Source organism: Momordica charantia, unplaced genomic scaffold, assembly GCF_013281855.1.
Source record: "Momordica charantia cultivar OHB3-1 unplaced genomic scaffold, Mcharantia_2.0 BLBB01000059.1, whole genome shotgun sequence".
NCBI lineage: Eukaryota > Viridiplantae > Streptophyta > Magnoliopsida > Cucurbitales > Cucurbitaceae > Momordica > Momordica charantia.
Window position 1 is genome coordinate 34,139 of NW_028275215.1, and position 27,718 is coordinate 61,856.

General features: G+C 37.8%; 2 protein-coding genes and 1 pseudogene across 2 annotated transcripts; 2 read left to right on the top strand and 1 right to left on the bottom strand.

Moving 5' to 3' along the window:
- The first annotated feature begins 6,768 nt into the window (after positions 1-6,768).
- Positions 6,769-9,638, top strand: LOC148207818 (uncharacterized). The gene is made up of 5 exons (XM_088118267.1): positions 6,769-6,950; positions 7,120-7,234; positions 7,295-7,396; positions 7,680-9,233; positions 9,312-9,638. The coding sequence occupies exons 1-5, from the start codon at positions 6,769-6,771 to the stop codon at positions 9,636-9,638; spliced, it is 2,280 nt and encodes a 759-aa protein (XP_087974393.1).
- Positions 9,639-10,438: 800 nt separating this feature from the next.
- On the bottom strand, positions 10,439-10,849 carry LOC148207819 (putative ubiquitin-like-specific protease 1B). Its single transcript, XM_088118268.1, has one exon. The coding sequence runs from the start codon at positions 10,847-10,849 to the stop codon at positions 10,439-10,441; it is 411 nt and encodes a 136-aa protein (XP_087974394.1).
- Positions 10,850-22,006: 11,157 nt separating this feature from the next.
- LOC148207820 (uncharacterized) lies at positions 22,007-27,246 on the top strand (annotated as a pseudogene).
- The last annotated feature ends 472 nt before the right edge of the window (positions 27,247-27,718 follow it).

Genomic DNA, 27,718 nt, shown 5'->3' on the forward strand with positions numbered 1-27,718 from the left:
TGAGTATCCACAGCCCTACTAGAAAAAAGTAGCTAATCACAAATAGAGCAACTACCCGTAAGCCCTCCCGGATCATACAGACGCTAGCAAACAAAACAAGGTGGTCATCAATGTTCAGTAAGATCGAAGAAATAAATATAGCTCTATTTAATAACAAAATGAAATCAACTAGAATTTCAGTTGTTCATCAGTTATAACATGCAAATCTCCCTTGAAATGGGATTCAGCTCATGGGGGAGGGAGAAAATGAAATGGGTAAAGAAATGTTACAACACATTTTGAGAAAAGAGAACAAAACTGAAGATGGAAATGACAGCTCGTAGCAGCAGTCAAATATCCCTCTCTGTCGTCAGCTCTCTCCCAAAAATGGTGACAAACCTCCCTAAAATTGGTTAGATTCTTCTCCCTCGTCTTTTCCAACACTAAGGAATGTGTGTCTATTGGGATCTATGTGTGTCGGCTAGGGTATTTTGTCCATTTTATATCGGGTCCCAATTTTAAGGCACCCAGCTGGTGGTTGTACGGGCATGGTAAATTATCCCGTATTTGGGACTATTACTGCACTATAATTCATGCTGCAGCGACTGTTTGCTCCAGAAAAATTCTACGTGGCGGGTGACATGGATAAGTTGACCAATTCTACGTGGTGTGTGACATGGACAAGTGGACCCCTAATAACTCTCTAAAAGAGAGTTATTTTATTAATAAATTGGGTTAATTTGTGCTTTAATATGAAGCTCTTTGTCTAAATCGCATGCTTAAGTGAGGAATTGAATGAAAAAGCTTATTACCACGTTCTAAATTCTCATGTTGTTGAATTTACGCAAATTCCTGCTTATTTCTCATATTTTGGTTTAATTGTGAGAAGATGCTGAGGAACAACAAAATTAGAGGAGAAATACCGAAGCGTTGTTAGGCTAGCGCATGTTGTGTTGGAGCATCCCTTTCTACAGAAATTTCTAGGCAACGTAGTAACAAGTTTCATGCGGGATTTTTACTTATGTCCATACAATGCTACTAAGTTTTGCCCTAATTTTCAGGGGAGCTATAAAAGCAATAAGATGAGGTTGTCTCATCATCAATCCTTAGGGGAGAATATATCCCAAGAGAGGAAATCACTCCAAATTCAGTGTTGAAGCCAAAAGAGAGCTGAAACCCATAATATTCTGCACCCATTTCGAAGAAGAGGTGATAATAGGAAGTTGGAGCTGTTGGTTTCTTCATCGAGATGGAGGCTTCGATGAGTTTAAAAGCACTCTTTCACGAAGTGGGTTGTTTCTTTTCTTTACCCATTGTATTTTCTGTAGTCCCCATGAAATAAATTCCGTTTTTGGGGATCATTTGTTGTAGCTTGTGAACAATGTTGGATCGGTATAATAATCCTAGAGGGGCGAATAGGATTTAATGAAATTTTATAAACTTCTTAACACGGTAGACCCAATTTAAACAATTGAGTAAACTTTTTAAAGATAAATAATATTAACACAAATTATTCAATAAATTAGACATACATTTTAAGCATTCTAAATAATTCTAATGTAAAGATTCACAATAAAGCTAAAGAATAAATTATAGCAATTAATTCATCCAACAAATAAAAATATAAAATTAATTGCATAAATTAAATAAGAGAGAGTTAGAAAAAATGACACCGAAAATTTATAGTGGCTCGGCAACACCGGCCTACTCCACTTCCCAAGCTCCTCTTGGATGTTCAATTGAAGAAAACTTGACTCTTTCCATGGCTTAGAGTCCAACCGGTACAACGCCTTTTTTTTTTCGGGAGCAAGAAGAAACTCGATCCTCTCCACAGTTCATAATCAAACCGGCTTTTTTTCGGGTTTAAGAGCAGCAACCCTTACAAGATTTGAAATTTTGAATGCACAAACTTACAAACTCACCGAATAGTAGATATACAAATTTTCACTCACAAATTTGTAAGAAAAATTACAAGTTCAAGGATCTCTCAAAATGAAATCTCTCACCAGAATTGAAACATAAATTAAATCGTTGAGAGAGATGAATAATGGATGAATTGGAGTGAAAATTGGGAGGGAAAATGTTGTTAAATTTTGAGAGAAAATGAATGTTTAAATAGAAGAAAGAAAATGGTTTGAAATTGATTTCAAATCAAAATCAATTTGTGCCATTGGATTGAGGATGAGTAGAAATAAAGGGTTGAGATTTATTTGAAATTAAAATAATAATAATAATATAAAGGCCTCCAACGGTAACTTCCTCTACTTTTTACCCTTTTTTTCTTTTTTTTTTTAAAAATCAAATAAAGTTATGTCAGCGTTTAATGCAATTTGACTTTTTTTTAACGTCCGGGTAACTTTTGCATTTCTTTTTTTTTTCTCCTTTTCTTCTTCTCTTTCTTTTCTTTTTCTTCTTTTCACTTTCTTTCTCCCTTTATCTTTTTTTTTAACTAAAAAACTTCGTGCCACATGTCCACAATTTCATTGGTCTACGTCTATCACGTCATCTACCACATATATTATTCTTTCAATTTCTTTTGGTCGTAACTTCTTCGTTTGAGCTTCGATTTAGATGATTCAAGATCCGTTGGAACCGTTGTATCGAGCTTTACGTTGTGGACACTTCAAAATACTAAAACTTTTGTTAAACGAAAATATGTATTAATAAATCATATAATAAATTTATGCTTCTTCTTACACACCAAAAACAACTACTACTAAGTATGTTTGTTATCATCAATACATTAATTAATTTAATTAATTAATCAAGATAACGGCCAAAAAACCAACAAACAGAGGCTTTCTAGCATATTTTTGCTTCTGTTAAATAGAATTGCTATTATATTTCCATCTTACTAATCTATGTCGGTCACTTTTATCAGTTTGTTTGCTCTTGTATGACTCGGGAGGGTGTATAGGTAGCGCTATCATTCCCTATTTGTGGTTATATTACTTTTTTATAATAGATTTGTGGATGCTTAGGGATAAGGTCTGTCTAACCGTGCTTATAAACTGTTCGTTATGCTTGGGTATTTTGCAATAGAAGTTGTAGATACTCATTTATAGGTATCTCGGAAGGGAACCACACATCGGTTTGAGCATCAACATTCGATTTTATGCTAGAGCGTCTTCTGTGAGCGAGTGAAAACATGTAATAATCTGCCCCGTTCTCATCTCATCATCAGTTTCCCCTTTCTGTTAGTTTTGCTAAAGTATCTCTCTGCCCCAACATCGTTAATTTGTATTTGTCTCTTGGATTTTCTTTATACATTTTTATAGCATTTTACTTAGTTTAGTTATACAAACACTAATTATCTTTTATTTGCATTTTTTATATTCTTAATGCATGCTTAGAGTAATATCCTTAGTCCCTGTGGATTTTGACATTGTTTATACTACAATCGGCGAGAATAGTGTACACTTGTACTTGCATTCACCTAAGTTGTGGGAACGCAACAACCACTCAGAAGTTGAACATGTGGCATCAAGAGAACATACTTATGCCGGTGTGACATCCAACAATCAAACAAATGAGAAGACGATATGTGGTGCTTTCAATCTCAATAAATCCATTTCCACAAATTTCTCTCAATCTCCTCAATCACTCTCAATCTCCATAATTTCTCAATCTCCACCAATTTCTCCAGATCTCCATACTTTTCTTTATTCGTTTTTCCTTATCTTTCCTCTTAATCTCTACCACTCATTCTTTGTTGCCCTAAATTCAATGGCCAAATTTCATGCATGAAATTCTATTTAAACCACCAAATTCATCCTCCTCAACACACCAATTATCAAAGCAAACATCTTTCTCTCTTCAAATTATTTGCTCTCAAACTACTCATTCTCTCCACACAAAAATTTGTCCATATATATATTGTGAGAGATGCATTAGAGTGTAGCTGTTTAGCTATTGGTGCGAAATTTGCAAATCCACCTTAGTGGGATACTTTATTTGTATTGCTTATTTTACATTTTAGGTTTTGTATTAAGGTGTGGGTACACCTTTAGTTGTGAGAAAACACAATTGGCTAGATCCATAACCAGTTAAAATTATCTTTGGTTTTACCTAGGACAAAAAGAGGTTCGATCAGTTTGGTTCTCACGCAAGAGAGTCATTGCAGTAAAATACCCAAGAATGAGTTTTGGGGATTGGAGTAGGGATTTTCGAAGAACTATAAAATTTCTTGATGTAATCTTTCTACTCATTTTTAATTTGTGCATTTTAATTTCATTTGATTTTGTTATTCTTGATTCTATTTTTAAAATCTAAAAATCAGTACGCAACCCTATTCAGCCCCTTGTAGTGTTGCCCTACAATCCTACAATTTTGTAATTAACTGCTTGGGTCTATTTATATTGATATATATCATTGAATAAAGTGAGCTCAGATTGTGATATAATACGAAATCTAAATATGAGAGTTTTTTGGTAGGGTACCTTTTGGGAATTTCTTCATCACTTAGTGGTTTCTAATTCTTTTCGATTTTCACGCCCATTCTTGATTGATTTTCACTTTCCGCAAAATTAGATGACCTTGATCAATCAGGAGCGAATTCTTCTTCCTCCCTTGAACAATACAACAATCCATACTTCCTTCATCACTCTAATAACACGATCTCCTCTCTAATGAAAACTACACTTCATGGAGCAAATTCATGATGATTGTACTCACGGTCAAGAATAAAATTGGATTCGTGGATGACTCTATTTCATGACTCAATTGAAGATTTTATGGATTCAATTGGCTGTCGTATCATCCTTTGTGTAATTACTATCTTTGAATCGATGTTTAGTTTATCTATTGACTAAACAAAGACGATTTTTTTTGCCTCTAACAAACGTATGTCAATTTGGTAACCTTTCTTTGCCCTATGTTACTCTTGCTTTGGCGCATCAACTATTTTTTGTGATTCTAGTATCCTAACGGCAGCCACCTTCCTTTGCCCCACAGCGATGTCACTCTTGCTTTGACCAATCACCTCTTTTGGTGATTTGGTATCCTAACTGCGGTGGTCACCTTCGTTTGTCTTACAGTTATAACACATGCACTTATGTGTTGGTTGATCACCTATTTTGGTGATTTTGATATGCTAGTGAAAAACCTTTGATTTGAAGAGTAAAAAGAAGTATCATTCATGCGAGTTGAGGGCTTTGTTATGCAAATGGTGTATATATTGCGCATATATTTAGGTAAAAATGGTGAATATTCATTGTGCATACTTTATTCTTGCATAACTTAGTAAATCATAGGTATTTGTTGCAAATTTTAAGTAAAAACTCTGTTTTTTTTTTTTCAGAAACCGAGCGTTGATTCTCTCCTACTATCCAACCAACTTCGAACTCCATGTAAATTCAATATGAAGTGAAGCATTGAAGCAACCTTTTCCTTTCGTAGCAAGTTTAATTTCTACAACTTGTGTTTAAATTGTCCAACGTTTTACTTTTTATTTCTAAATTGTAAATATTTTATTCTTTCATTCAATTAAAATTCCAACTTGTTTCATTCCATTTCATTTGTTTAGTTTCACCGTCCCTTCATCTGATCAAGAGAGGAACGTGCGAAAGAGTGTGCTAGACTTCTTTGAGAAATCAAGGAGTATAAATTTGGTTAAACTGAGTTTTTTACTCCCTTAACCTCTAAAAAGGAAGGGTGAAACTTGTAATACAAAATCTCCACATTCTTCTCAAGATCCTTATTTTCCAACTTTCTTTATATTCAATAAACAATTTATTTATTCATCAAAAAACATTGTGCTCTTTCTTCATCAGTACTGCTTTCTTTTATTTTAAGTATGAGTTAATTTAGCTTCTAGTCTTCTATGAATGCTTAGCGTTTATTTAAAATTGAGGATAGTTTAGTCTACACAAGTGACAAAAGTTAAAAAGAAAAAAAAAAACATGTTGAGGAGTCACAAAAAGGGAAATTGACTCAATTGACCTGAAAAAGTTTCCATTTTGCTCAAATAACCTGAATTATAAAAATTGACTCAACTGACCCAATTTTAAGGGAAATTGACTCAATTGACCTGAAAAACTTTCCATTTTGCTCAAATGACCTAAATTATAAAAATTGACTCAACTGGCCCAATTTTAACTTTTCTGACATTTCAGAGAGTCTGTAATTACGAATATACCCCCAAATGAATTGAACTACAACAAATCTGCTGGTGAATCACGTAGGTTGGTGTAATTAAAACCATGGGCGAGTTCCACTTGATTCTTGGCCGTGAATTTATTAAAGTACCACCAACTTAATAATTCCCCACCAAATTTTTGTACTATCATTTATTATATACCCACACGTTCTCACCAAGTGTAGAGAATAAAAGTATGTTTCAGTCCGTATTGTCCAGAAGCACATCTTTCACGTGGTTTTGAAGAACTTTTATACCTTTTCCAACATTTTTCACATCTTGAATCCATTAAAAGAAGTCAATTTTTCATCTCTGACACCTTGAACGAGGTTAGTTTTTTATTGGTTCATAATATTGTTTTCGATTCGTCTAGAATATGATGTATTTAGTTGGAGTAAATGAAATTTCTGAATTTTTCAGTATTTTTGTGGGTAAAAGAAGTTACGTAAGTCAATGATTCATGGCCGTGTTTATTCGTTTAATGGCCGTGGTCAATGGTTTTATGATTAACGGCCGTGGTTTTAGGTCGATTGCATATAGATAACCTTGATCGGCTCACGACCCTGGTCCATTTTGTTGATTCATGACCGGGGTGTTTATGACCACGGCCGTGGTTGTGTGATTAATGGCCGTGGTTCTTAATTGTTTGATTCATGGCCATGGTTGCAAATTTCCTCGGCCGTGGTTGTGTGATTAATGGCCTTGGTAGCATGTTCCTTCACCGTGGTCCTTTATTATTTGATTCATGGCCGTGGTTGCAAATTCCCTTGGCCGTGGTGCTTATCGTCTGTTTCATGGCCGTTGTGACATGTTCCCGGGGTCGTGGTCCTCTAATGTTTGATTAAGGGCCATGGTTGTATGTTCCCTCGGCCGTGGTCCTCTAATGTTTGATTATGTGCCCCCACTCGTGTTTGTGCTTTATATTATGGTCGTGTCTGAAACTAACACGATCGTGGTAACTTTGATTACTTATTACTTGTGTGTTATTATTATTCTCCATGTAGGATGCGTCGACTATTTGTGATCTATGGTGGCAAGTGGAACGAGGCTGGTACGGTGTACGAAGGTGGCATCATGGGTGGGCTAGATGTTGATGAAACAATAACATATGCCAACCTAGTAAGTGCCTTGCACATGCTTACTAGAATTGATCTTGACCAATTTGATCTTATTGTACAGTGCGTATATAGATCTGATTTTCGATATGAAGTCCCGAACTATCTAATATTTGATGACAGCAGTTTGAGATTCTATTTGAACGGCCCTCCTGATCCGTCACAAGTACCCTTGTACCTAAAGCATCATATGGTAGTGGGAGCAGGAGAGGAAATAATTTTTTCAAAACCCATACATCGTCTTCATTCCTAACTAGCCAAGGCAGAATGATCCATGTTTTGGCCGTTCTATTTCTATTGACTCTCCTCTGGATGATGTCGGTCTTCCCTCATTTATCCCACAGATTACACCATTAGCCGATAACGTTATCTCATGTAACCTAGACGACGACTAAAACGATGGTGGGAATGGTCAACCGTACGAGAACGAGGTTGAGTACGAATTTCAGAGTGATGATGAGTATGATTATGACGAATATCGTACCGAGGATGGGGTTGAGGACGATGGTGGGAATGGATATGACAATGGGGAGGAGGATGAATATCATACCGAGGATGTGCTTGACGAACATTATGAGAATGAAGGTCAACATGTTCATGAGTCGCATACAGTGAGTGGGAATGCACCTTATCAAACAGTTGAAGAAGTTGTTTTACGTCCGATGCAGAATATCATAACTGGCAATGGGTCCGACTTCATAGGTGAAAATGCTGTTAAGGGTATTTTCCGTTCGAAGGAAGAACTACGCTTCAAACTGTCTGTGCTAGCTATGAAGTTGAATTTCAAATTTAAAGTTAAAAAATCGACGAAGACATTGTTCACTGTTGGATGTACCGAGCAAGGTTGCAAATGGGGTTTGCGTGCAAAGAGTATCCAAGGTGGTGACTCATTCATCATTTCGAAGTTTAATGATTTTCACAAGTGCAAACGTGAAGTACTGAACCATGACCACAGGCAAGCTCGGAGTTGGGTGGTTGGTCAGTTAGTGAAGTCCAATGTGGAGGATGTCAGCCGTCAGTACAGACCTAAAGACATTATTAATGACATGCGAAGGAACTATGGGGTGAACATTAGATATGAAAAGGCATGGCGGGCGAAAAATGTTGCCTTGAATCTGCTAATGGGGCCACCTAAGCATTCATATACTTTGTTACGCAAATATGGTGAAGCATTGAAGGCTGTTAATTCATGCACTGTTTTTGGAGTGGAACTGGAGGAAGATAAATATTTTAAGTACGCGTTCATGGCCCTAAGTTGCTGTATTAGAGGGTTATCCAGTTGTATCCGCCCAGTGCTGGTGATAGATGGTGCACATCTCAAGGGTAAATATAGAGGTGTTATTCTTATTGCTTCTTCTGTTGATGGCAACAATCAAAGATATCCTCTTGCCTTTGGACTTGTCGATCAAGAGAGTGATCAATCATGGACTTGGTTTCTGAACATGGTCGAGACGTGTATTGGAGAGGTCGATGGGTTATTATTCGTATCTGATCGACATGTGTGCATTACGAAATCTGTTAGGCAGGTCTTTTCACAATCGGCTCATGGAATATGCATGCAACACTTGTCTACGAATGTGAAGGACAAGTTCAAGGACGATGCCATGCAAGAAATTTTCATATTAGCGGCAAAGGCTTGCCGGAAATCTGAGTTCAGATACTATTTCTCCCAACTAGCAGGATTTCCAGAGGTCCAGCGATACTTGGAAGGAATTGGTTTTGAAAAATGGACTCGTGCATTTCAACCGGGTTTGAGGTATGACCAAATGACATCTAATATTGCGGATTCTATGAATGCAGTCCTTGTCCATGCACGTTCTCTGCGAGTCACTGCACTTCTGGAACATGCTCGTGCACTCTTACAACGCTGGTTTTACGAGAGGCGAACATACGCATCCAGTCGCGAAACCATTCTCACTGACTACGGTGAGAATAAGATGCGTATTGCAGAGAACCTCTCTCGTACTCACTCCATCACACCCATTGACCATCACGAGTTCGAGGTTAGCGATGGACTAAAAAGGGTGCATGTGAATTTAAATGCAAGGACCTGTGGATGTAAAGAGTTTGACTAGTTTCAGCTTCCTTGCTCCCACGCTATTGCAGCGGCCACCTATCGGAACGTGAACAGGTACACACTATGCTCACCTGCATATACTCTTCAAACTCTCATTAACGCATATGTCGAACCTGTTTACCCTTTCGGCGATGAGGAGGATTGGATATTACCTGATGACTTCGTCGATCGTATAGTGGAGCCCCCAAGGCATGTTCCGCGCGTTGGTCGATGTCAAACCGTACGAATTCCATCTGCTGGGGAGACCCGCCAAGTCCACAAATGCGGTTGGTGTGACAACATGGGTCATAATAGAAAAACATGCCGCCAACCACTTAGAACTGTAGATTGAGACATGTAAAACATTAATTGAACTAGTAACCTATTTTGGCAAATGTTGTACTCTTATCTATTATTCGACAGAACCAATTGATATATTTTTCATTACTCAGCAGCGTTAATCGGTTGAAATTATTGGAAACACGCTCGTACGTTACGACGAATAACGAATGTTGTGCTCTTTTCTGGCAAATTTAACGGCGTGAGTTTATCGATCACGGCCGTGGTTGTGGTTCAGATAAACAGCCTTTAATTTCAAAACCACGGCCTTCAATTTCTGAACCACGTACATGAATTCTCAACACCACGGCCTTTAATTTATGGACCACGGCCATGAATTCTCAACACTACGGCCTTTAATTTCTAAACCACGGCCTTCAATTTCTGAACCACGTACATGAATTCTCAACACCACGACCTTTAATTTCTGAACCACAGCCATGAATTCTTAACACCACGGCCTTTAATTTCCAAACCACGGCCTTTAATTTCTGAACCACGTACATGAATTCTTAACACCACGACCCTTAATTTCTGAACCACGGCCATGAATTCTCAACATCACGGCCTTTAATTTCCAAACCACGGCCTTCAATTTCTGAACCACGTACATGAATTCTCAACACCACGACTTTTAACTTATGATCCACGGCCATGAATTCATAACACCACGGCCTTTAATTTTAAAACCACGACCTTCAATTTTTGAACCACGTACATGAATTCCCAACACCACGACCTTTAATTTATGAACCACGTACATTTGTAATATTTTTTGAGTACACTTGTATTTAACTATTACAAATGTACTATTCATACGATACATTTGTTCGCCCAAAGCTGAACGGCAAATTGCCGCCTAAAGAATGACATCCTAGACTGTGTTAAGTTATCTAAGCTAGAGGCAGTCGCATCATACTCAAAAAATTTAACACAAAATATACCGCAATCACCGCCGCCTTCTTGTTGGGGTGCTGATACGACTCTACGGATTCGCCATGGTGTGAGTGGTATATTCGGCTTGTTTAGCTGAACTCCGGCCCTGCAGATCAGTGCCGGGATAATAGTTATCATCGGCTTCAAGGCCTCTTCCAACTTAGGAAGTAGTGTCAAGGACATAAAGGAGTCCCACACGATGACCTCACCCTCGTCGAAGTCAATGCATATCATTACCCAGTGCACTCCACCGATATTGTACGGTAGATAAACGGCATCGACATCCATCCAGCGTTGCTCATAGTCCGAGTGAGTGCCATCGATGTAGTTGAGCAGAGTCTTCGCTCTTCCCTCTCAATCATAGTCTGTTGCAACCCTCGAATCAATGGCGCTATGAGATTGCATGCAGACATAGACACCATCCGTACGTCTGAGGAAGTTCTGTAACGAGAACGACAATTGAATAAAACGCGAATATGTATACTCAGGTTTCTAGTTTTTAAAGCTTACCGCAAGTACTTGGTCCCCGGTGGTGAACTTGCGACGACATAAGTGTGGTCGCAGTTCGAGCTTCTTACGCATGAACATGACCAACGAATCGACTACCTGTAAAGACGAACAACAACGTAATGAAGGTATGAACATTAATATACCCAAATTCAAGCATAGAAAGCAGTCGTACCTCACACGAACACCATTTGTTTGGTGTTAGAATATCCCGAAACCATTGCTTGCCTCGTTGTGCGTAGCATGTCTTCCGTGTTGCTCGCGGATTACTGGTATCATCCAACCACTTTTGAAATTTGGAGTCTTGTTCCTTCGGGATCTCGGCAACGGGATTGTAAACCATGACCTTCTTTCGTTTACCTCCAACCTTAACTTCGAAGGACCCACGAAGCTTCCATGGTGTTTTCCTCTTCCGTTCCCTCCGACGAGGTGGTGGGGGATCAAATGGCTGTGATAGAACGCGCACGTCATCTGTATGACCGTGTGCCACGTCGGATGAGGTCTCTTGGGGTTGTGACTGGACGTCGAGGAGCTCATCCGATTCGGTGTCCGAAAACTCATCGAAGACTTGGTCCTGTAAAACAATATAGTCACTAAGTCAAACTGTAGTTACTAAGTGAAATACAAAGGAACGCTGAAATTCGTACTTACCTCGGGTGTTTGTGGGACTGGTACCTCCTACGGATGTTTGATAGCTGGCTGCGTCACACAAGATACTTCCTCAGGTGTTGGTGGGACTGTCTCAGAAACGTTGAAATGTTTCGTTTCCACCATTTCCCTTTCTTTCGAAGTCCCAACAACGTCATGAGACACTTTCGTAGCCTCCAGTGCATTCCCCATGTCTCCAACCTCACCTTCTCGGTCGGTAGGCTCCGCTTCCATTGCTTCGTCCCCATTTCGATCGTCACGTTGTTCGTTCTTATCCTTTGTCGGACTCTTGCTACCACCAACCGGTCCTGCAGAATCTCCATCGCCGGTGTCATCTCCAAGTCAAGCATTGTTCTTTCGAAGAACGAAAGTATCCATTGGTATTCCCTGTATGCAAGCATAATGTCAGATCACATACCATATAGATGGACTAGAAATCATTAATGGAGTACGCACCTTGACTAGCCGACGCAAGAACTTCCGAATGCTCTTCAAATCACCTTCCATGCGAGCGACGCGATCGTCCATAGAAGTGACTACCTGTTCCACATTCGCAAGTCGCGTATCCATGGCCGCCACCTGATTAGTCAAGCTCCTCAAGCTAGACTTGCATTTGCAGCGATGCTTCTTGGCACTCTTCGTCTTCCTCTTACCTCTCACATCCATATCCATGGTCGGGACATCAGGATCGGCATGGGTGGCGTGGTGCTGCGCGTCACGACCTTCCATTTCAGACTGCACTTGCTCGCTTGCCTGTTCCTCGTCACCTAAGTCGTCACTGGATGGTGGCTCAAATTCCCTTTCCATGAACCTCTCCTCCGCTTCCGTTGCGATAAGTCTGATAGCCACTTTAGCCTGTACACAAAACATACTCGTGAAAGCACGTTATATGAAAATAAATATCATATATATGTAATAGTAAATGATCTCACCGATGTGGACTGGAATATCTCATTCTCCATGACAACCCACGCAGGTGAATGTCCACACTTCCACTTAAGTATGCGTGGGACAGCATCCGGTTTTATAGGATGCGCAACCCGACCGGTCAAACAGGATATTGTTTCGTATCCCCAAACCTGTATCAACACGACGTATGACAACATCACATAAAATGAACATGATATAATATAAATTAAAACTAAAACAATCACTGCAAATACCTGGAATGCCCAGGGGAAACCGTACAGACTGTATGTCTTCCTAAGCAATAGGTTATGTATAAGTGGCTTATTAAGTACGAGCTCTACGTCTAGCAAATGGCCGAAAATGGTCTTCCTAAACATACTAAATTGCCTAGGGGTTAGCTTACTCTTAATAGCCTTTACCGTGCTCCCTATGTGGTATAGACAGGTCAAATTGGCTGAACGATAGCTAGAGGGAAGAATCTTAGGTACCATCTCCATTTTATAAACCTGAAATACAAATACATTATTCAGCAAGCCAGAACCCAAACAGATGAAAACCCAAAAACAACATAATCTGTCCAAATTCACGGGCTTACCATGGCCTAGGTAGTGCAAATTCAAGAAGGATATTGATTCTGTCAAATTTCAAGGTCACGACCATAGCCGTGGTACGACCGTGAATTTGCACAGAACCAATGTCGTGGTACTCTTTTTCCTGGCCGTGGTCAAGCAATCATTTTAACCACGGCCATGAAATTTGCATTGAACCACGGCCGTTAACGCGCCCATTAATTTGCGTTAACGGTCGTGGTTCAACACAAATTTCTAAACCCTTAAACCTTCCTTTGGTTCCAAAGTAGAAAACCACACAACGATAACAAACGCAGCAGAAAACGTTCAGCCCACACAAACCCACGCAAACACAACCGAAAACAGAAACCCCGAAGCCCTAAATCAAAATTTCAACCCCAAACACAAATCATAAACAAAAAACGCCGATTTCGAGCCCTACAAGTACCGAAAATACTAAATAGGCTGTCATGGAAGGAATTAATGGACGAATAACGAAAAAAATCGCAAATATAAGTAAAAAAACTTATTTTTTTGCCATAAAAGGGACGCAAATACGAAATAAAATGTTCTAACCTTGAAGTTTCGAATATGGGAAGCGATTCGAAGCACGATATTGACTAGTAGAGAGTGAAACAGAGGAAATTGAGGGAGTGTAAATCGAATGGGCGAAAACGAAAACGAAAACGAAAACGGAAGAACAGAAAAGAAGATGGAATGAGAGATACGAACAGTTTGAATTTGAATTGAGGGGTATAATGGTCATTAAATTAACGGCCGTGGTACTCTTTTTCATGGTCGTGGTCAAGCAAACAATTTAAACACGGTCCAACCTAGCCCATTAGTTGTCTTTCATGAACACCACGGTCATGGTACTAGTTTTCACGGCCGTGGTCAAGCATTCATTTTAACCGCGGTCCAACCTAGCCCATTAGTTGCCTTTCATTAACATCACGGCCGGGGTCCTATAGTTCACGGCCGTGGTGAAGCAAAAAATTTGTGTTACTCTTCTACTAACCAAGGTCAAACTAACAAGAACCACGGTCGAACCTGCCCATTAATTTCCTTCCGTGTTAATTCGTTTGCGACTTCACTCGCATTCCAGATTGAGGCTAAAATAGTAATTTAATCCTTCAATATTCTATTCAAAATATTAAATTAGGTCAGTTCAGTCAAATTTTTTAATTGAGGTCAGTTGAGCAAACAACAAACTTTTTTAGGTTATCCATGCCAATTTCCCTCACAAAAACTAGTATTTCGAAAAGGGGTCAAAAAGTCGAAACCCAAAAACTTTTAAGGTCAAAATGCCAATTACCCCGAAAAAATCATCTCTCCCTTCAACTTCTTCAATCTCGGACTCTCACTTGTATGCTCCTTTTCTCCCATTCCAATCTCAAAACTTTAACCATTCGCACTAATGTTCGTGTACTCGAAATCCCCTCTAATTTCGAAAAAATTGTTGATTTAGTGTTTTATTTTTTATTTGTTAGTTAGGATCTTAATTTTCGGCACTATCGGAAGCATCGATTTGAATCAATTGAAACTATTTTGTAAATTTTTGTGTGTTTGATTTGTGATTTCTAACCATTTTTGGGTTTTTTCAAAGTTAAGGTTCAATCTCGATGCTAATCCCAGTTGGTTTCGACACCGAGATTGAAGACAGTGTTGGATCGATATGACAACCATAGAGGAGTGAATAGGATTTAATGACAAATTATAAACTTTTTAATACAGCGGGACCAATTTAAACAAATTAAAGCACTTTTTAGAAACAATTAACTTTAACACAAATTAATCAATAAATTATAAACACATTCAAGCACCCTAATTAAGTCTAATGTAAAGATTAACAATAAACATTAAGAATAAATTTTATCAATTAATTTCATGAAACGAAATATACTAGAAAATTAATTTCACAAATTAAATAAGAGAGAGTTAGAGAAAATAATACTGAAAATTTATAGTGGTTTGGCAAAATAGCTTACTCCACTCCACACGCTCCTCTTGGGTATTCAATTGATGAACCGACTCTTTCCACGGCTTCGAGTCCAACATATATAATGTTCTTTTTCTAGGAGCAAGAACGAACCCGATCATTTCCATGGTTAATGATTAAACTGTTACAAGGCTCTTTTTGGGACTCAAGAACAACCCTTACAATAGATTTTGAATTTGAAAAACGAACTTACAAACTCTCTAAAAAGAATGGATTTACAAATTTAAGCTCACAAAATTGTAAGAAAAATTCTTACAAATAAAAGCCTTCAATCGGTGAAGAGAACAAAATTGAAAGCTCAAGTTGTATCAAAATAAACTATTACAAAAATTGAAACATAAATTGAAGTTTCCAAGAGAGATGAACAATTGAGATTTTGAAGAGAAAAATCGGAGAGATTTGTTGTTTTATTTTCAAAGAAGAAGGATTTTAAATGAAGTGGAAAATTGAGTATGAGAGGATTGAAATCAGATTTAAATTTTGGTCTTGAATGATTAAAGATCAAATGTTGAGAATTGATTGAATAAATTATACATAATATTAAAACTTCACCTTCAAGCATATTTCCTCTTTTTTTTTTCAGATATTTTTTCCTTTTTTCTTTTTAAACTTTTACAACGGTTCTCAATTCTTCTTGATTTCTTTTCTTTTCTTTTTTCAATAACATAAATTGCACCACATTTCTCTTTCTCATTGGTCTGTTGGGATTACTCAGTCCTTGTGACAAATTCTATATTGTGGACACCTCAAAATAACAAAATTGTCAATAAACAAAATTCAGTTTGTTATTATCAAAACATTAATTAATTAAAATTAAGTCATTTGAGATTAAAGGCAAAAAATCCAACAATCTCCTCCTTTTTTATGATGACAAACTACTAACGAAAAATGCATAGAGTTCAACATATTACCATATAGACAATCATACATGAAATTCATTCAATAATTTATTTCTCACAAATCCATTCATTTTTCTTATTACCTCTCCTCGTTTTGGAACAAGTAAGTAAAAAAAAGTAAATAAAGATATTAAAGCTCGTCCTTTTTAAAGCAATTTAACAATTCACTAAATACGGGTTAAAAACATAATTTAGGATATGCTTTTTATAAAACCCCCTATCAAGAATTCCAGATGCCTTAAAAAATTAACAAGAAATTAAGAGGCATCACTTATAAAAAAATTCTAAGATAATTTTACTTCAAAAAACACTTACTCTCCCAAATAGACAAAAAACATGCATAAGATGGATAAAATTCCGACCATACCTCGATAAACTTCTTAACATTAACACATTTACCCTTTTCATCTTTGTTAAGTTTAGTGGAGGTGCTCGTGAGAGTTTTTACAAAATTACCATTGAACTTGAAACTTTTGAGCAACTCCTCCCAACATCCTCATTTCAAACTTACTAGGCATATACTCAGTCCAAACTTACCAGAAAGTTGTTCACATAAGAAGAGAAACATAATAAAAAGTAATATTAGAAAGAAATCAATATCTTTAGGACAAAAGGTTCACATAGAAGTGATATAATTCCCCCTAAAAACATAGGGTATCCTTTTAAAAATAAAAATCAATAGATATCGAGGAGATAAAGTAACACAAGCAAAATTATCTCAACAACTTGCACAAGATCTATATTAAAACAAATCATGGTAGATATGATCAATCTATCTCAAACACATCATCAAAATATTCCACAAAATTTTCATTTAAGAAAAATAGCATAAGAAAAGTTTATTTTCTATCGAGTACAACATAAGATGAGTATAATTATAAAAGAGCAATTTAATCCTCATGATTAAGCACAATAAATCACATACATAAAAGAATAAATTAATAAAATTAGTCTCAAAGGAATCAACTCATCAAAACCAAATAAAATTAAACATCAACAATTAAGACATCATCAATATGCCAAAATATCATCAACATACAGAAATATCAAATATTATAAATAAGCATCAATTGATGACAAACAAACATTAATAAAAATTAATAAGAAAACAACATTATCATCATTTATGTCACTAAAAAAGTATTATCAAACAAACATAGATACCAATTAGAGATGCTCACAGGGGGCCTCCTATTTAATTCCCCATCCCTAGAGACGAAATTCCTCACAAAATTTCATGGGATCGGAGTGGAGAATTCGTGGGGATCAGGTTCCCCACTGGAAATTTTTCCCCGTTTATTTTTTTATTTTTAAAACTATTTCTCAATTAAATAATTTTTTTAAAAAAAACTTCTTATTAATTGCTTAATTTCTCATGATAAAAACTTCATTTACATGATTTTTTTTTAAAAAATCTTCATTTACATGATTTAATCCTTTCACACACATCCCCATCCTCGTTTAGGTAACAGAGAAAATTTGTATATTTGTATTTAGTACATATATAAATATATATTTGTTAAAAATTAAGGTGGGGTGGGGAACAGGGAATTCATTTCCATCCCCGTCCCCATCTAGGTAACAAAAAAAAATGTACCTCATCCCTGCCCCATGGAGAATCTAAACGGGGATTCCCCATCCGGTTTAGGGTAGGTCCCTGCGGCCCTCATACCCATAGAGAAAATGAACATCCCTGATACCAATTGTATCTAGTCATAGATTGGGTAACCTATGCACTAAATATACGGCAAATGACATCATAAAAAGATTAATCCATTTTGAACTACATGCTTATAGAGAGTTCTAGAGTATAAACAAATTTTTTGCTACTCTCCGTGTAAAAATAAATAGATACAAAAAGTTAAAAATAAAAAGTCCTTCCATACAACTCTTACAAATAACATATTCTTTTCAATGTAGGACAAACAATATACTCAAAATTAATTTTCACATGCTTCCTATCTAAAAAAACATCTAAACATTTTAATTAAATTCATCAAAAAAGATCAAGATAAAGGATCATATCAATATTAAAAACTAATATTCCAATGACATGTAAAATATGACAAAATAGATATTCAATAATTCCGTCATGACATTGTTGGGTATTTTGTCCTAAAACTCGTAGTTTTGTAAACAGTGAACATTAATGTGAGGTTATTCAGACAAGTGTTGTTAAATGAAAGTGAATTTGTTTTTTAATAACTCTAAATCTAATAAACTACGAACCCTTGACTATTATAATGAGTATTTGGACTTTATGTGGAGATATAAACTGGATCAAGTTCAAATAAATAGCCTAAACAGTCTATAGTACATGGATCAAGTTAGGTACTTTTTCTTGGAGACACTATTGAATACGGCCCGCTTTATGATTGTTACAAATGTTGTAAGGTGTCATAAATGAAGTGATCCTGATTTGTTCATGTAGAAACATGTGGCGACTGACCCTGAAATAATCACTGTTACATATTAACACCGTTTACGGATAACACTGATTAATTTCGTTTATTGATGACCTAGATAACTTGATCTAAATCCTAAGCCGTTTCTGAACTCCTATTTATTCAGGATTCTCCCTTGATCTGCATAGGTGAGAGTAAGCTCATCAGCGCTGCTCAATATGCGTTCCATTTTAGGGATAAGACTGGCTAGATAGTTGGGGACATAGAATTAGCAAGACGAAATTCACTCCTATTCGATTTAGGGATAGTAAAGAGGTTGCTCCCTTAAGGGCTGGTCCCGGGTCTTGAATAAGGGGCCCCATCCTCTCATTGGCCCGAGAGGAACTAGATTTAGTGATTTGTTCATAAATCAATTGTTCATTAGAGGGATAGTGTTACTTAAGGAGAAAAGATGTAACTGAGAGGTAAAACGGTTTTTTGACCTAGCTGAGGTTACGAACGACATGTGAAAGATCAACTTATCGATGACGGTTATATCGAATGGACACAAATATATCTACAGTGAGGGGAGTGCATCTACAGACTATTTATAGTATACTTTATACACCACATTTCATGATATTCAGGTAGAAATCATTTAACAATTTTTCTGTCATTTGTGGCTTATTTATGTGCATAACTGATGTTTTTTATAGGATCAAGCTATTAGAAAGAATTGAAGCATAAGGGAACAATTGAGAGAAACTAGAGCGGAAAAGAGGAGCTTGTTGAAACCACATTAGCGCCGCAGCGCCATCATTTAGCGCCATGGCGCGCTTACAGGTCAGAATTGGAAGCAAAGTCCCGAAGAAGAAGCACCACAGCACTAGTACACAGCCTCATGGCGCCCTACAGACAAAACTTAGGCCCTTTTCCGTGATGACAGCGTCGCAGCGCTGTATTGTAGCGCCATGGCGCTACGAACTTGCACGTCCGTCACAAATCTGGGACGGCGCCATGGCGCTGTAGCGATGCCCTAACTTAAGAGAAAGATGAGTGTGCCGTTTTAGGGACTTTTGGGGGACTCTTAAATGGGGGTAAAGGATTTTGGAGAGATTGGCTCGAGGTTGGAGACAAGAAGGTTGAGGAGACGATTTTCAAGAGCTCGTAATCGTGGAGATTGAGTCGGAGACGGTCAATCGACACTACGGCTTTAGTTTCTCTCCTTTCCCTTATCTTTTCTAGATTTATTATGAAATTCTTTGTGGGATTTTATTGTATTTTCGTGAACATGAGTAGCTAATCTTCTTGTTCTAAGGATTGGCGTAGCCGTTGGATTAATGAGTTTGATTTATTAACATTTGTCTTGATTGATTTGTTTTTAATCTATTTATGCATTTATTTGCTTAATGCTTTTAAGCTCTTGATCACGGATTAATTGTTGCTAAATCTGAATCTTATGCTCAGGAGAGGTGGTTTAGGTTGGAACCTGAATGCATGACTGGGGTAGTTCTAAGATCGGGAGATTTAGAATTATCTTAGAGGTTGTTAAAAGATTAAGACTTAAGGCCCTGTTTGTTAATGAAACTAGATAGGGATATTGGTTTCATAATAAAGGGGAGAATTAATTGTGCTCGGGAGAGACTTTTATGATTCTTGATTTCTTGACTTATAGATTAATTGCATATTCAATCTCGGCATGTTTAATTTGTCCGCTTGTAGGTTCAATTGGTGAAATCATTTCCCTTGGACCCGTTCTCCATAAGAGTTTTCTTAGAGTCTTTTTATTCACTTTGTTATTTTATCTTTTGTGTGTCAAAAGAAATTCCTAATTGTTTCTCTAGATAAAATTGGACATTAATATCCGTAGTACTTGAGTGACTAGAAACCCAATCCAGCGGACGATATCGGTAATTACTTACCACCTTTATTAAAACTTGACCCGTACACTTGCGGTAAGCAATTTCTGCTACAAGTTTTTGGCGCCGTTGTCGAGGATTGGCAATTATTTAGTTTCACTTGATACTGTGGAGAATTTGTTTGATCTTACTTTCGAGTTGTTTTTAATCTTTGTGTCTTTACTTGTTTTTTTTTAGAGAGTTGATTTGTATGCCAAGGACAAAGACGCAGTTTTAGTCCCTTTTGATCCTGAAATTGAGAAAACTTGTAAAAGAAATCGAAAGGAGAAAAAGAAGACGGTTGCAGAGATGGATCCACCATCATCTGTACCGATTGTTCAACCTGTAGAACCACCCCAATTAGAACAAAATAACCAAAAGACCATTAGAGATTACTGTCGGCCGAACTTCCCTAATCATGTTGGCATAACCAATTTGCCTATTAATGCCAACAACTTTGAGTTGAAACCTAGCCTCAACCAGATGGTTCGAGAAAATACATTTAGGGGCGGTGCCACAGAGGATCCAAACAATCATTTGACAATTTTTTTAGATGTCTGTGGTATTGTGAAGATGAATGGAGTAATTGATGATGTTATTCGCTTATGCCCTTTTCCTTTTTCCTTGCAGGATAAGGCAAGGGATTGGTTGAAATATTTGCAACGAGGCAGTGTTAATTCTTGGCAGAAGATGGTTCATGTGTTTCTCACAAAATTTTTCCCACCTGCCAAGATAGCTCAACTTAGAACAGAGATCGGATCATTCAGGCAATATGATTATAAGCAATTGTTTGAGGCCTGGGAGAGATATAAAGAGCTTCTAAGGAAATGTCCACAACATGATTATCCGGAGTGGCTGCAGATTCAGATGTTTTATAATGGACTGAATGGACAAACAAGGACTATACTGGATGCTGCAGCAGGAGGCACTTTATTATCCAAAACACCTGAGAATGCTTACATATTATTGGAGGACATGGCAGCCAATAGTTTCCAATGGCCTAGTGAGAGATCGAATACCAAAAGAGTTGCTGGAATGTATGAAATCGATGAGGTAAGTTCCCTAAAAGCTCAAGTTCAAGCTTTGACTAATGTTGTCTCTAAACTTTGAGGACCAGGAACTTCTGATTCAAAAGAGTTGGTGGCAGCAGCAGATACATATTCTTACTATGAGTCAACCATCGAGCAAGCTCAGTATGTCAATAATAGAAATTTTGGCTACAAGGGAAATCAGCAACAAAACTCGCTGCCAACACACTATCATCCAGGATTGAGGAATCATGAAAATTTTTCCTATGCTAACAACAGGAATGTTTTCCAACCTCCACCAGGTTTTACATCTCAGCCAGCTGAAAAGAAATCCTCCTTTGAGGATCTACTTGGGGCTTTCATCAATGAGTCTAGAAGTCGAGCTAGTCGGATTGAAAATCAGGTAGAAGGGATGAAATTTAAATTAGAAGGAAACACAACTGCCATCAAGAACATGGAGGTGCAGATAAGGCAAATGGCATCCACATTGAACACTATGCAGAAAGGGAAGTTTCCAAGTGACACTGAAGTTAACCCACGAAAACATTGCAAAGCCGTCACTTTGAGAAGCGGAAAGGAGCTCTAGGAGCCTGAAAAGAAAAAAATGGAAGAACCAATCATCACAAATGAGGAACGGGAAAATAAGGAGGAAGTTGTAAAGGAGGAGGAAGTTGTAAAGAAGGCCACTCCTACTCTACAGGCTGACAAGCCTACTAGTTCTATTGCTTCTAGTCTTCCTAACTCTTTACCTTATCCTCAGCGTTTCCAAAAGAAAAAGATTAATGCTCAATTTGCTAAATTTTTAGAAATTTTTATGAAACTTCACATCAATATTCCTTTTGCAGATGCGCTGGAACAAATGCCAAATTATGTGAGGTTTATGAAGGACATTATGACTACGAAAAGAAAATTAGAGGCTTATGAAACGGTGAATCTCACTGAGGAGTGCAGTGCGATCCTTCAACGAAAACTACCACAGAAATTGAAAGATCCAGGGAGTTTTACTATTCCTTGTATTATTGGTAGTTCATCATTTAATAAAGCTTTATGTGATATTGGTGCCAGTATTAATTTGATGCCTTTGTCTGTTTTCAGGAAACTTGGTCTTGGAGAGGTGCAACCAACTACAATATCCTTGCAGCTAGCTGATCGATCTATCACTTATCCCAGAGGTGTCATTGAAGATGTTCTTGTCAAAGTTGACAAATTCATTTTCCCTACGGATTTTGTGGTCTTGGACATGGAAGAAGATTTAGAGATTCCTATAATTTTGGGACGACCTTTCCTAGCGACTGGACATGCTCTGATAGACGTGTAATTGGGTAAATTGACTTTGAGAGTTAATGAGGAGGCCGTTGTGTTCGACATATCTCGTGCCATGAAATATCCCAATGAGGTAAGTACATGTCATAGGATAGATGTTGTTGATGCCACTGTGGCTGAAATCAGATCTTTTGTTTCATTTGTTGATGCCCTTGAAAAATGCATGCTTGGTTATGATATTGAGGAAATACGGGAATTAGATCAGGAGGTTTCTTTTTATCATGATGCTCTTAATCGATTACCAATTATTCATGATAAAAATGTTAAAGTTAATGTGATGGAGCTTAATGAAAACATTGATGAACCTATGAAAGCTCCTGTGCTTGAATTGAAACAATTACCTGCTCATCTTCGATATGCTTTTCTTAGGGAGCCTTCTACTTTTCCTGTTATTATATCTGCTTCTTTGAGCCAAGTAGAAGAGAAAAAATTGTTGAGAATTTTGCACACTCATAAATCTGCTTTAGGATGGTCTATTGCTGATATAAAAGGTATTAGTCTTTCGATAGTTATGCATAAAATTTTAATGGAGGATACTTTTCAACCATCAGTTGAGCATCAAAGGAAACTAAACCCAGCTATGAAGGATGTGGTAAAAGCTGAAGTTTTAAAACTCCTTAAGGCAGGGGTTATTTATGCTATATCTGATAGTTCTTGGGTGAGTCCTGTGCAGGTTGTGCCAAAGAAAGGAGGGATGACGGTAATAAAAAATGTTAAAAACGAATTCATCCCTACTAGGACGATGACTGGGTGGCGCGTGTGCATTGATTACAGAAAATTAAATAAGGCCACCAGAAAAGATCACTTCCCTCTCCCTTTTATCGATCAGATGCTTGATAGATTAGCAGGTTATCCGTACTATTGTTTTCTTGATGGTTATTCAGGTTATACTCAGATCGCGATTGCTCCTGAGGACCAAGAGAAGACGACATTTACATGTCCTTATGGTACCTTTGCCTTTAGGCAAATGCCATTTGGGTTGTGTAACGCCCCTGCTACATTTCAGCAATGCATGATGGCTATTTTTCCTGATATGGTTGAGGACATCATGGAGGTTTTTATGGATGATTTTTCTGTTTTTGGTTCTTCATTTGACACTTGCCTCCATAATCTTTCTCGTGTTTTGCAGCATTGTCAAGAAACTAACCTTGTTCTGAATTGGGAAAAGTGACATTTTATGGTTACATAAGGGATAGTTTTGGGGCATAAGGTTTCTGAGAAGGGATTGGAAGTTGATATGGCTAAAATCTCAGCGATTCAACAACTTCATTCTCCAATGAATGTAAAAGGAGTTAGGAGTTTTTTAGGACATGCAGGATTTTACAGGCGCTTTATTAAAGAATTTTCAAAAGTTGTAAAACCTCTGTGTAATCTTCTTGAAAAATATGCTCCTTTTCTTTTTACTGAGGATTGTTTGTTAGCATTTAATATGTTAAAAGAGAAACTGACTTCTGCACCTGTTATTGTAGTTCCTGATTGGAGTCAACCTTTTGAGATTATGTGTGATGCTAGTGACTTTGCAGTAGGAGCAGTTTTGGGCCAGAGACGAGATAAATTTTTCAGAGCAATTTATTATTCAAGCAGGACCCTTGACAGTGCACAACAAAATTACACTACCACAGAAAAGGAGATGATTGCTGTAGTTTTTGCTTTTGATAAATTTAGGCCATATTTGTTAGGCACTCAAGTGACTGTGCATACTGACCATTTAGCTCTTCGATATTTATTTAATAAGAAAGATGCAAAACCTCGCCTGATTCGATGGATTCTTCTTTTGCAGGAGTTTGATTTTGAGATTAAGGATAGGAGAGGTTGTGAAAATGTGGTAGCTGATCACCTGTCAATGATTGAACAGGACAACCCCAAAACATTCCCCATCACAGAAGATTTTCCTGATGAGCAATTGTATCAGGTAGACTCTAGTATTCCTTGGTTTGCTGACTTTGTTAATTTTCTTACAGGAGGAGTATTACCACCAGATCTCAACTCTCATCAAAGAAAAAAATTCTTGCATGATGTAAAACATTACCTGTGGGACGAACCTCTACTTTTCAAAATTTATTCTGACCAAATCATTCGAAGGTGCGTACCAACAGAGGAAATCAATAATATTTTGCATGAATATCACTCCTCACCTTATGGCGGTCACTTTGGACCTACTCGTAATGCTGCTAAGGTATTGCAATCAGGTTTTTATTGGCCTACCATCTTTAAGGATTGTTATACTTTTGCAAAGACTTGTGACAAGTGCCAAAGAATAGGTAATATTTCTCGATGTCACGAAATGCCCTTAACTGCTATTTTAGAGGTAGAATTATTTGATGTGTAGGGTATTGATTTCATGGGTCCCTTTCCTTCTTCGCATGGGTATCTTTATATTTTATTGGCTGTTGACTATGTTTCTAAATGGGTTGAAGCCGTGGCAACGAAAAAGAATGATGCACGTGTAGTGTTACAATTTTTCCATAAGAATATTTTTACTAGATTTGGCACTCCATGCGCGCTTATTAGTGATGAAGGCTCGCATTTCTGTAATAAATTGTTTAATTCGATGCTCACCAAGTATGGAGTTAAACATAAAATTTCTTTAGCTTACCATCCTCAAACTAATGGTGAAGCTGAAACTTCTAACAAGGAAATCAAGCAGATTTAGGAGAAAACAGTCAAAACAAACCGAAAGGATTGGGCTTTGAAGTTGGAAAATGCATTATGGGCTTACAGAACAGCTTTCAAAACTCCAATTGGTATGTCACCGTATCGGTTGGTGTTTGGGAAAGCTTGTCACCTTCCGGTGGAATTGGAACACAAAGTTTATTGGGCCATCAAGAAATTAAATTTTGATCTTCAAAAAGTTGGGGAGCAACGTCTTTTACAACTAAATGACATGGAAGAATTTCGTTGTCAAGCTTATGAAAATGCCAAGCTTTACAAAGAAAGAACAACAAAGTGGCATGATAAGATGATTCAGCATCGATCTTTTGAGCCGGGGCAACAGGTTCTTTTATTTAATTCTCGATTACGTTTATTTCCTGGCAAACTAAAATCTCGATGGTCAGGTCCTTTTACCATAAAGTCGGTTTTTCCACATGGTGCCATTGAATTACAAGCAAGTGATGGAAGATCTTTCAAAGTCAATGGCAACGACTAAAACATTACTTTTGCACAGAAGAGAGAAGTTTTGATAAAATTCTTTTGGATGAGCCAAATTGATCGATAGTTACACCATCTAGCTACAGACGTTAAATAAAGTGCTTTTTGGGAGGCAACCCATATATTTCTTCCCTTTGAGTATAATTTTATTTTGTTTTTTTCCTTCTATTGTTAGGTTCTTACTAACTTCTTTTATTCTTATTTGTTATGTTTTCTTTCTTTGTGTAGGAAGAAGAAAAAAAAATCCGCGCATGTTGGACGCGTGGAAGCGCCATGGCGCATTCAAGGGTGCTACAACGCTCTGCAGCGCCTAGCCCAACAGAATTTCCCGAGAGCAGCGCGCCATGGCACTCAATTATAGCGCCATGGCGCTGTCGCGATTTCTGGGTTTTTAAACCCAGATTTCGCCCCACCGTTTCCAGCCGTTTTCAAAAACCCTAAGCACCGCAGCGCTCTTCCGCCTCTCTCCCTCCGTTTTTGCTCGATTTTTCTTCGATTTTCCTCCATCTTAGGCTGATTTCATCTTCGATTCACGGTTTCTACCCTCTATTTCAGGATTGCGTGTTCTTTTGGAGTGATTTTGGGGCGTTCAAGTTGTGGGTTTTTGTCAAATCCACATGTTCTTCCCAACCAAGTAAGATTTTGTTGTTTTGGGCCGATATATACACTGATATTTGGCTGTTGTTGTATTTATTGAGATTATCGCACTTGGGTTGAAACATTTTGAAGCGTCAGTACTTTTCTAGAGCGTTTTTGTCGTATTGTTGTGTTTGTACTGTTATGGCTCCAAAACGAGCACGTGGTGCCTCCTTTTCTAGTTCATATGATAGAAAAAAATTTATTAATGAGGAGGCATCCACTTGGTTCTCTACTGTAGCGGCCCATAAAAGTCTTATACAGGAACGGGGCCTATTGCCTGATGAGGTCCACCAACAGAGCATGTATGAGAATATTATTTCTAGAAGGTGGGTCAATTTTGTTCAGCAGCCCAATGTCGTCGTGGTCCCCCTTGTTTGTGAATTTTATGCTAATATCCAGGAGGGGTCCAATATTTCTTTTGTCCAGGGAAGGAGCTTGGCTTTCGACAGTATCTCTATCAATGAATTTTTTGAGCTTCCCAATTTTGATCGGGAAGACTATAATCGGTATGCTAGTGAGGAGCTTGACATGGATCAGATCTTTCGTAGTTTATGCCGCCCGAATGCTGAATGGAAAATGCGGCACAGTGAAGCCATTACCTTTAAATCTGCATATCTGAGTATTCACAATGGTTTGGAACAATTTTATTTGTTCAAAGCTACTCCCAGTGACCCACATGAGCGACGTCACCCAAGAACGGGCCATATTGCTATACGCCATTGTTACCGGTAAGTCTATTGATGTTGGGCGGATTATCAAGCAAAGCATTAAGCATGCAAGACGCTGTACAACAACCGGTGGCCTTCCCCATCCCATGTTGATAACCGGCCTCTGTAAGAAAGTTGGTGTTTTTTGCGACCCCACGGAGACATTGCTGGGTCCCAAAAGTGTGATGGACAAGAATTACATTTTGTCTATCCGTGGGTGGGAGCCCTTTATGGAGATTGAAGGCCCTGCGGAAGAACAACCGGAAGTCCATGCCGACCCACCTCCACAGCAGTGCGCTCCCCGACCATTTTAAGATGAAGTTCGCCATCTTTCACGCCAGTTCCATCGTTTTCAGGTGAAACAGAGGCTGCAATTTGACTATCTTGTTCGATGCTTTCAGGCTCAACAATCATCGCAACCTCTTCCTCCACTTCCACAATTTCATGATTCATCCACTGAGGACGAGGACTAGTGACTCTACGTCATCATTCAGGGC